General features: G+C 43.3%; 1 protein-coding gene across 1 annotated transcript; it reads right to left on the bottom strand.

Annotated features, from left to right (window-relative positions):
* Nucleotides 1-558: 558 nt before the first annotated feature.
* A4GNT (alpha-1,4-N-acetylglucosaminyltransferase) lies at nucleotides 559-9,496 on the bottom strand. The gene is made up of 3 exons (XM_011958149.1): nucleotides 9,320-9,496; nucleotides 7,652-8,085; nucleotides 559-1,719 (listed from the first exon to the last, which is right to left on the bottom strand). The coding sequence occupies exons 2-3, from the start codon at nucleotides 8,057-8,059 to the stop codon at nucleotides 1,099-1,101; spliced, it is 1,029 nt and encodes a 342-aa protein (XP_011813539.1). The 5' UTR covers nucleotides 8,060-8,085; nucleotides 9,320-9,496; the 3' UTR covers nucleotides 559-1,098.
* Nucleotides 9,497-11,488: the final 1,992 nt, after the last annotated feature.

Raw genomic sequence — 11,488 nt, 5'->3', positions numbered from 1 at the left:
GCCTGGCCAGCAGTGATTCCTAAAGGGGGAAATATTAGAATAAAAGAGGGATAGATGGATATAGTTTGAAAAGGTATCATAATTTTATATTCGAGGGCAAATATAAACTTTTTTCCATAAAGCAAACTATCAAAAGGAAAGTTCTAGAATATCTTCGCTGATAAGTGTTTGCTGAAATATTCTCATAATAGTATAATTCTCATACCTCCTGAAAATAAATAAATAATTTAGTTGTAATGGACAAATAAAAATTGTATTTCTTTATGGTGTTTTGAACACGACATTTTGAAATGCAGGAGGTAAATTTTTATGTGAATCTAAAAAGGGCAGCAGTTTTAAATAGCCTGAGTTTGTAATTTGTTTCTATGGGCCAATTATGACAGGGTTAAAGTGTATATTGGAAAGAGGTAGGGTAGAGAGCAGCAGACACCCTGGGGAGGAGAGGAGAGTGTCCCAGGGTCATGAGGCCAGGGATTAGGATATAAGTGCTGAGGACCTCATCTGCTTGATCCAGCTGTATCTGTAGCATCTAAATCAATGCTTGGCACATAGACCAGGCTCAGTTAATATTTATTGACTGAATGCATTAATGAATATCAAAATCAGGACTAGAAATCAAGTCTCTTTTTACCTCAGTCAATGCTCTAACAGGTCCTGGAATTAATCTTACTGTATTGAATAGAACATGTGGCAAAACTGTTAGCTGCCTACCCCAGTACACATTTTTTCTTCCTCCTTAAACTTCCCAGCCTCTCTTGCAGCTACATCTCAGTCAGTGCAATGTAAGAGGAAGTGTTATATGGTACTAGCAGGAAGTCTTCACAAAATAAAGCAAGTGCACCTTTCCTCTTTTCTTCATCCTACTGCCTAAAATGCAAACATGGTGGGTTGGAGGTCAAGCAGCCACATGGACCATGAGTGTATGTTTTATAGCCAGTATTATTTGGGATTGTTCTATTATAGACAGAGAAAGCTAATCCTAACTGACATTTGAGAGGTAACCCTCTGCCCACCCCCCCAAGGGACAGTGGAGATCAAGTGAAAATGTGGCACTCCAGGAAATATCCATTTCCACACTGCAGCAGCAGCAACCCAGTATTAGCTCTCTTTGTTACCTGGACCCAGCTCCCCAGTCACTGACCCCTCTGGGCCTTGAATCAGGTGTCTGTAAGTCCCCGGACAGTGCTTGCGATAGAGATTTTCCACCAGTGTGTTGCTTCCTCTAATCACAGCCCGCTCCTCCTTGTTCATGTAGTTCCACAAATGCAGGGCGTAGGAGTCATTGAAGCTTGGCTCTCTATCCCACACTTCATAGTAGCGCCTCCACTCTGAATAGGAGATGGGGTAAAATCTTTGGGGGTGTAGGAAGGATATGTTCAGGCACCTGAGGTCGCTCAGCTCCTGGAAGTCTTCAAGTTTACACCATACCCTCAACATCCTTGTCATCAAATCAGGGCCTTGGTTGCCCCAGATGTCTGAATTATAGTGTTCAACAAAGTTTTCCATGCATTTCCACAAAAAGGGGTGCTGGGGGAGGAACCCAAATACTCCATTACTAGAGAACCGAGAAGCCTGGGCAGCCAAAAAGTTCTCCTCAGGTATGGGCCTGATGGAGATGACATCGGTGTCCATGTAGATGCCACCATATTTCCAGATGACAGCCAGGCGGGATGCGTCCGAGCTGACGTAGAGCCAGTTTCTCTCTATGCTGGTGTTGATCTGCAGGAGCAGGTGCAAATCAGTCCCAAGTAGCCAGGGGGAAGAGGGAGGGGCATCACAGCAGGAGGCCAGGCCCAGAGAAGCTGGGGAGGGGTTAAAGAAGCCAGCTTCCCAAAATCCTATTTGCCACAAGCCCGATTTTGCAAATTTACCAAATTTACCTCACTCCAAAATTTTTCATTTAAGTAAAAAGTGTGCAGCAATCAGCATCAATGGAAAGGTTTTAGCACCTTTTAAAGATTTCATGAAATGTTTTTTTAAAAACATTAAAGCATTGGAAAGATAAAGAAGAAATCCAGAAAAGATTTCACAATGCACTGTATGATTCATTCTTCAATGTGGGTGACGTAAACTACAAATATGAAACTGTAGAGGAAGAACCAAATAAAGCCTTTAAAATGCTAACAACTGACAATGAAAAAATCAGTATGTCTGCTATTTGAAAAATTGGTAAAAAGAACCTTAAAATGCATACCTTTGCTCATTTATTAATTCCTCTAATAATATTTATTGAGGACCTATTTACTACGTGCCAAATTCTATTAAAACTGCTAAGGATACAGCAGTGAACAAACAAACAGAAAACCCTACTGGGAGGAGACAGATAATAAATAAACATTATGTGTCAGATGTTGACAACAACTATGAAGAAAAAAAGCTGGGTGAAGGGACTGTGAAGGGGCCAGGGTGGAGCATGTATTACATTAGTTCCCCCAGAAACTGGAATGAAGTGGGTGGGTGAACCATGCCCATAGCTGAAAAAAGAGAGTTCCAGGAGGAGGGAACTCCTAGGACTCTCTTCTCTTGCAATAGAGATTGTCCACCAGTGTGTTGCTTCCTCTAACCACAGACCTCCCCTCCTGGTTCATATAGTTCCACAAATGCACGGCATAAAAGTCACTGAAGCTCAGGTCTGTATCCCAGTGAATATAAGGGCCCTGAGGCAAAAGCACACTTGCCATGTGCGGGAACAAGGAGGAGGCAGTGGGTGAAGCAGAGTAGAGAAGGGAGTGGGGTAGGCAATGAGATCAGAATTGGACAGGGGTGGGGAGGGAGGCTAGATTATGTAGGCTGGGGCCAAGACTGAAGTTATTTGGAAGGTTTAGAAGAAAGGAGGGAAGTGATCTCAATTAGTCTGCAAAGGGTCACTCTGGCTGCTGTGTGGAAATCAGTCTGGGGTAGGGTTGGTAGGTGGCAAGGGCAGAAGCAAAGGCAAGTTAGGAGTCGGTTGACATAATCCAGACAAGAGATGATGGTGCTAACAGTGGGGGTGAGTGAAGGGCACATAATGAAGATGAAGCTGGTCAGGATTTTCTGATGGGCTAGATGTGGGGTGGGAAAGAGAGGAGTCACAGATGACTGCAAAGGCTAAAATGTGGGCAAAACAGAAAATTACTTTAAAAAGAACAAAAATAAATCAGCATAAATGTCAGTGTTCTCATATGGAATGCTAACATTTTGAAGAGAAATAGAAAGCAAAATGTTTTGTTTGTTTGTTTGTTTTTTAATTTTAAAGACATTGGTTAAAAGGTTAAACAACCACCCCTGGCTTTTGACAAAATAAACAGTCTTTAAAATTCTGCTATTGAGTCAAATGAAAGCAGGTCAACTAAAACTTTGCAGAAATCTTCACAAGTTGTTAAAAATTGTCACATTGTGCTGGGCGTGGTGGCTCACACCTATAATCCCAGCACTTTGGGAGGCTGAAGTGAGTGGATTACCTGAGGTCAGGAGTTCGAGACCAGCCTGGCCAACGTGGTGAAGCCCCATCTCCACTGAAAATACAAAAATTAGCTTGGCGTGGTGACAGGTACCTGTAATCCCAGCTACTAGGGAGGCTGAGACAGGAGAATCACTTGAACCTGGGAGGCAGAGGTTGCAGTGAGCCAAGATCGTGCCATTGCACTCCAGCCTGGGTGACAAGAGTGAAACTCCATCTCAAAAAAAAAAAAAAAAAGTAGACCAGGCGGGGGTGGCTCATGCCTGTAATCCCAGCACTTTGGGAGGCAGAGGCGGGCAGATCACGAAGTCAGGAGTTGGAGACCAGCCTGGCCAACACAGTGAAATCCCATCTCTACTAAAAATACAAAAAAAAAAAAATAGCCAGGCGGGTGGCGGGTGCCTGTAATCCCAGCTACTCGGGAGGCTGAGGCAGGAGAATCACTTGAACCTGGGAGGTGGAGGTTGCAGTGAGCTGAGATCGTACCACTGCACTCCAGCCTGGGTGAGAGAGCAAAACTCCGTCTCAAAAAAAAAAAAAAATTGTCACAGTGTATACAATTGCCAAAAACCTAATAATAATAGCTAACATTTATCAATAATTGTTATAAGCTCTTTTTAATCTACACAAGTCCTCAGAAATAGGTACTATGATCATTTCTATTTTTTTGTAAGTTAAAAATTATGACCAGGGGCAGGGCGCGGTAGCTTACGCGGTAATCCCAGCTCTTTGGAAGACCGAGGTGGGTGGATCACAAAGTCAAGAAATCGAGACCATCCTGGCCAACATGGTGAAACCCCATCTCTACTATACATACAAAAATTAGCTGGGTGTAGTGGTGCATGCTTATAGTCCCAGCTACTTGGGAGGCTGAGGCTGGAGAATTGCTTGAACCTGGGAAGCGGAGGTTCTGGTGAGCCGAGATCGCACCACTGCACTCCAGCCTGGGCAACAGAGCGAGACTCCATCTCAAAACAAAACAAAACGAAACAAAAACAACATAAGTGCACCAATAAGGATGACTAGCAGAAAGAGGTTGAAGGTTCTAGCTGCTCAGAGAATAGTCGCCCATCCCCACCCTATGCCCATAGTTCTAATTCCTGGGCATCATCAAGGGCTACAGTAGCCCAGATCAGTGCAGCAAACCCAGTGGTCATGAGGAAGTGATGGCACCTTGAGTCTTTCCTAACAGGTGGTTCCCAGCTATCCTGTGGTGGCCTAACTGGGAAAGCACATGCCAGAGCTCAGCATCCCCAGGGTATTATGGTGTGATCCCTGTAGATGTACAGCCTACTGTAGTATCCTGCAGGCTCAGACGGAGCAAACACTTAGGAGCTCTCTAGCTCAGAGCCCATCTTGCTCCTAAAATCCAACATAGTAAAATTCAGGTGCAGCTTAGAGCAACCTAAACTGTGTTCCATGGAACATCAGTGCCAAGAGATTATTTATGTGTCACACTGAAAGAGGGTTCCATGCTCAAATAAGTTTAGGAAGTGATGGGTTGAATCCAGTTAAATTTCTTTAGTTCAGAATGATAAAGAGGCTTTAATATCCTCATGTGCATGATTCATCTGTAAGAAAAGGATGTGGTATGCAGCTTCTCCCAAAATAATTTAATTACAGATTTTTTTCAAGGAGCAAAATACAATTTAGGCAGTGTGTTAGGCTGTTCTTGCATTCCTATAAGGAAATACCTAAGACTGGGTAATTTATAAAGAAAAGACATTTGATTGGCTCACGGTTCTGCAGGCTGTACAGGAAGCAAAGCAACAGCATTTGCTTGGCTTCTGGGGAGGCCTCAGGGAGCTTTTACTCACAACTGAAGGTGAAGCAGGAGTAGGCGCATCACATGGCAAGAGCAGGAGCAAGAGAGAGAGTCGCAGGGGGTAGGTGCCACACACTTTTAAACAACCAAGTCATGAGGGATCCAACCCCATGACCCAATTACCTCCTACCAGGCCCCACCTCCAACAATGGAGATTACAATTCCACATGAGATTTGGTGAGGACTGAGTTTGATATTCAAACTATATCAGGTGGTGTTAGTCTAGCCCAGGCATCAGGAAACTTGTAGAGTCCGGGAGCACCCTCTAGCAAGTTAGCACTGAGAGCCACAAAGACCAAGCTGGGGTATCCCCTCCACTCCCAGAAACTGCCTCCCTATCCCTCTGCCCGCCCTGCCACTGCACAGGGCAGTGCCACCTGCTTTTTGGAAACTCTGCTGTTGGCACTGCCAACACAGTGGAAACTCAATCCATGAACTGCCCCACCTCCTTCTGATGAGTCCCAATTTGAGGACTTCAGGGCTCTTCAGAAGGAGAGATAGGCACTTTGGGATCTAGAAGTCACTGAGGCCAAGAATAAACTGACCCCAGCAGCCACTCCCAACCCCAGCCCCTACCTTTCTGGCCCACCAGATCCCTCCCCATCAGGTCTGTCACTTAGTCCAAAAAATGTCTCCAGCTGACAGCAACTAAGTACACGCATGCCCTCCACCCAGGAGAGTCCACCCAGTTTCCAGGGAAATGAGGTGGGGCAGGGAGTAGGCTAAATAATGGCTACCCAAAGACCTCAGGTCCTAATTCCTGGAAACTGTTAATGTTACCTTGTATGGCAAAAAAGTATCTTTGCAGATGTCATTAGGAAACTTAAGATGGGGAGATTATCCTGGATGGGCTCTAAATGCAATCACAAGTGTCATTTAAAGGGAGAGACAGAGGGAGATTTTACACATACAGAGGAAAAGAGATTTGAAGATGGAGACAGAGATTGGAGTGAGGGGCTATTGACCAAGGAATGCCAGCAGCTACAGAAGCTTGTCAGAGGCAAGGGATCATCCTTCCCTAGGAACTCAGGAGGAAACGCAGCCCTGCTAGCACTTTGATATTGGCCCAGTGAAAATAATCTGGGACTTCTGACCTCCAGAACTGTGAGAGAATGAATTTCTGTTGTTTTACACCACCGGGTTGGTGGTAATTAGTTACAGCAGACGGAGGAAACTACCACAAGTACCTTCATAATATCCTCAATTTTGCCACCTTAGCCCACAAAGCCAAAAATATTTACTATCTGGCCCTATACAAAAAAAAAAAGTTTGCTAATATTTGCTACAGCCTATTATTAGAATTTAGACAGAACTTTATGTGGCAAGCAAATAGTATTATTTTTGCTTGTGTGTTTGTTTGAGACAGAGTCTCGCTATGTTGCCCAGGCTGGCCTTTGAACTCCTGGGCTCCAGCAATCCTCCTGCCTCGGCCTCTGGAGTAGCTGAGACTACAGGTGCATGCCAGCACACCCAGTGCGAATAGTATTATTTTTATGTTAATTTTTAAATTACTTTTTGTTTTCTAAAATAATTTTATTTGTAAAATCAATACATTCTCATCACTAAATTCACTCCTAAGCCAGTTATACTAAAACACCTACTATTATTGTGTGTTGTATAGTTCTTTGAGATCTTTTTTTTTTCAATAGATGTGTGTGGGTTTTTGCATAACTTAAATCGTTATAACTACTATAATTACATTATATATAATTACATCATGATATAAGGTGGTTTTAATTCCATATTGTGTTATGGTTTTCATAGGATGTCAGTTTTTAAAAATCATAGTTAAAGCCTGTATGATGGAATCATTGAGTGGTTGTACTATAATTTCCTTACGCAACCTGCTTTCAGCTCTTCTATAAGAGAAATATTAGACTGGCATGTTATTCCCTTATTATGGTCTGCTACTATCATGGGGATTACAAAATTCCTCGGAGCTCCAATGGTTTCTCAAGCATATCTTAATATAACCCAATCCATATCGCAGCATTTCACCGATCCTTCATGAATTTTCTACTTACATCATTTCATGTTAAATATTGCCTGGTTTCCCCTTTAGGTGCAAAAAAAAAAAAAAAAGTTTAACATAAGTGGATTTAAAACTATAGTGAAAAATAAGTGTCCTATAAAGATATAAAAACTCATTCAGTTAAGAACAGTCTCCAAAGTAACCAAGATCCTAAAAGAAATAAGGCTAGAAGCAAAAGACGAGAATAAAGATGCACCTAACACAAGTCTCCCTTGTTTATTTGAATCAGTTCCCAACATGGTAAAAAGAGGGCTAAATGAGAGTCGACCCAAATGTGAGTTCTAGTTCCATCTCCGACCTGAGTCCTTACCCTCAGTTTACCCATATATACATTTTAAGTTCCCTGAACACTTACTTGATTGTACCATGAAAACAATGGTGTGTCTTCAAACAGCCTTTTCATATCCAAAGGGAAGAGGAAAACGTTGTCTATTGCTGAGAGGAAGGAAAAAGCTGGGTATGTGGAGTTTGAGGGCATCGGTGTGGAATCAGTGAGACCCTTCATAAAGAACACCACGGGCCGCTCAGGATAAATCTTGGCGGCAGACTCTACAGCGCAGGAGACCAAGTGGGTCGGCTCCATTCTCTCTGAGGTCTCTAGAAACACAATGCCGCGTCTGTGGCTCAGGAGGGCTTCCAACCCCTGCTGGGACTTGAAAGAAGGCAAGCAGAAGAGGCAGCTGGACTTCAGGATGAACCGGTAGAGGAAGCCACAGGCAAACAGCAAGGTGACTGAAAGGGAGAGCTGGAGCTCCTTCTGCATGTCCTCTTCTCTGTGCCAGCCTGCTCCTTTAAATCAACACAATTAATTAAAAATCATAGCTGCAAAGGCTGATAAAGATAGCACATGAGAAAATGATACATGAATATCATTTAAAAACTTAAATTTTAAATATCCTAAATAAAATATTATGAAATCAAGTCCAGCAATATTAAAAAGAAAAAATGCAGCCAGGCATGGTGGCACATGCCTGTAGTCCCAACTACTAGGGAGGCTGAGGCAGGAGGATCCCCTGAGTCCAAGAGTTTGAGACTAGCTTGGGCAGCATAGTGAAAATTATCACAAAAATTAAAAAAAAAAAAAAAAAAAAAAACAAGAAATGTGTGAGAAAGAAAAATGCATCATAACCAATCAGGATTTATCTTAGAGTTTAAAATGATTTGACATTAAAAATAATTAGTTAATAGGGAAAACTATTGATAAAATGCATTATCTTAACAGGCTAAAGAAGAAAAGCCATATCATTTTGGCTCAAGACATGCCAAGAATGTGATTAACTTTAAGATTCATTCACAATTTTTTTAAAGTACAAGGAAACTTTCTTTTTTTTTTTTTCGAGACGGAGTCTCGCTCTGTCACCCAGGCTAGAGTGCAGTGGCCGGATCTCAGCTCACTGCAAGCTCCCCCTCCCGGGTTGACGCCATTCTCCTGCCTCAGCCTCCCGAGTAGCTGGGACTACAGGCGCCCGCCACCTCGCCCGGCTAGTTTTTTTTGTATTAGACGGGGTTTCACCATGTTAGCCAGGATGGTCTCGATCACCTGACCTCGTGATCCGCCCGTCTCGGCCTCCCAAAGTGCTGGGATTACAGGCTTGAGCCACCGCGCCCGGCCAGTACAAGGAAACTTTCTTAAGCTGATTTTAAACAATGTCTACCAGAACATACAGTAATTATCACACTTAATATGAAACATTTGAAACATCCCATTAAGATCAGGAATATGATATGAATGCCCATTGTCATTGTCACTGACATCATTGGTTACAATCTCATAATTGTAACCAATGCAATAAAACAAGAGAAATAAATTTCTACTATGAATATTAAAAGAGGCAAAAGTATCTCTAGTTTCAGAGAACATAATTGAAAAACTAATAGAACTAAGAAAAAAAAATTAACAAAGCAAGCAAACTGAAGGCTCCAGAGTTAAATAAATTGCCAAGATCACACAATTATCAAGTAGCAGAGCTGTGACGGTAACTTGCATCCACCTGCCACCAAAGTCCAGGCTCTGAATTGTTACCTGCAGTGTTTTCCTCACCATAACTGTTAGCTCTAACCAAGCAGAACACAGATCTCAATTCTTGGCAGGTCTATCTTTCAAATTACTTATAACTGTTTTAGAAAATACAAAACAGTGAATCAGAGCCTACCTTCTAGCTGGAAACTTGCAGTTAACCAGTATTTGAGATCTTAGAAACAACAAGTTTTTCCTGCTACACTTTCGATAAATCGCCACCCAATCTTCCAATTCAACAACACAGGGTAAGTAAATCATTGGCAGATTGAGACTAAACACAAAAAGTTCCCCGGAAGCTCCTCCCTTTATTAAGTTCCCTCAAACACAGACACTTGGGAACAAGAGGGGGTTCACCAGATTTTTAAGGTGACCCACATACTAATCCTGCCTGTTTGTGGATCTATTATGGGGGTTATAAAGGGATTATTTCACCTGGAGAAAGCTGTATCCTGGCATAACCTTGGAGCCAACATATCCTGCACTTGTTCAGTTTAGCTTGAATCAAAATTATGGACAGAGACCCTGTAAGGTGGTACAAACACCCCTTCGCAAGCACAAAGTTTGATGAAAAGGAAAGAGAGCCCATCACCACAAATAAGCAATGAACAAGCGCCTGCAGTCCAAAGGCCCAGTGATTTAGAATGTAAGAAGTCCGAGATGGGTGGATCACGAGGTCAGGAGATCGAGACCATCCTGGCTAACACGGTGAAACCCCAAAAAGAAAAAAAAAAAAAATACGAAAAATTAGCCGGGCAAGGTGGCGGGCACCTGTAGTCCCAGCTACTCAGGAGGCTGAGGCAGGAGAATGGCGTGAACCCGGGAGGCAGAGCTTGCAGTGAGCTGAGATCCGGCCACTGCACTCCAGCCTGCGCGACAGAGCGAGACTCCGTCTCAAAAAAAAAAAAAAAGAATGTAAGAAGTGATTCTCCAGTGTCAGTCACAGTGGCTGCAGAAAGGCTCCTTTTTCCCCAAGATGCCCCATGTATGAGCCTCCTCTCAGTCTCAGGAAGCCAGCTTTGTTGTCCTCCACTGATGTGGCAGTCCCCACATTTCCCAAGTTGTTAGCACTCACCTGTGGCCTATTCCCCACTGCCCCTGAAATGAGCTCTTAGTAATCTTCTTTGGAGCCATCTTCTGCTCAGTCACCTGTCTTGGCCATGAGCAGGTATCCACAGTTCCCCCTGGATGCTGTAGTGTGAGCAGGTAGGCCTGCTCCTGAGCAGACTTTGGATTCTAACATAGCAGGTCCTACATGAAGGAATTAAAGCTGCCCCACTCATTGATGTCTTCTGGTTTTCTATGTGTCCAAGGATCCCAGAAACAGCTTGTAGGTCTCCCCTCTTCCTTTTGGAGCTGAATTTCTTCTCTGGACCTCATCAATTCTGGGCTCAGAGTTCCTTGGCATCTTTCCAAAGTTCTCTGTAATTGGACAGATTGGTTGTTCTTTCCTGTGAAGGGGAGTGGAGATTAGTGCTTCTCCTCCTTGCTCAGGGGTAACTAGAGGACCCCATCTGTGGGAGTGGCAATGCATTCCTGGGTCTCAGGTGGGTCACATATCTTAGTGCCTCGCAATTGCTAGCCCAGTGGCTAAAACTATTGAACAAGTGGTCAAAGCAGAGATCAGTGATGTAGTTAATGGCCTTTGTCAGGTAAGGATGAATGTGAGCATCAGCAATGCAGTGAAATCCCAAACACAAAAGTAGGACCTGTCTGACCAAGAACCAAGTAGAAAGTATGATGGAAATAGTCCTGAGCTTGGAGTTATGCCTCCAGCCACCCCAGGCAGAGGGAACTAGACAAGCCCCTAAACTGCCCAGAGCCTCAACTCCCTTGAAAAGTGCAGAAAATAACTGACCTCAGGCTCACTGTGAGAATGAAAGGGCTCTGTAAACCAAAGAAGCAATTGTCACTTTCTACCAAGGAAAATAGAAGAGAAAAATAGAATTATATCAATATGGATGGTATTTGTACTACCTGATGACAAACATTAAGTTGTTTTGTTTTGTTCAGAAGAGTGAAATCTCTTCCCTATTCTAACTCTTTTTTTTTTGAGGCGGAGTCTCACTCTGTCGCCCAGGCTGGAGTGCAGTGGCATGATCTTGGCTCACTGCAACCTGCACCTCCCGGACTTAAGTGATCCTCCTGCGTTGGCCTCCCGAAGTGTTGATATTA

This window comes from Colobus angolensis, unplaced genomic scaffold (assembly GCF_000951035.1).
Source record: "Colobus angolensis palliatus isolate OR3802 unplaced genomic scaffold, Cang.pa_1.0 Scaffold46, whole genome shotgun sequence".
NCBI lineage: Eukaryota > Metazoa > Chordata > Mammalia > Primates > Cercopithecidae > Colobus > Colobus angolensis.
This window is presented reverse-complemented; position numbering and strand designations above follow the sequence as displayed.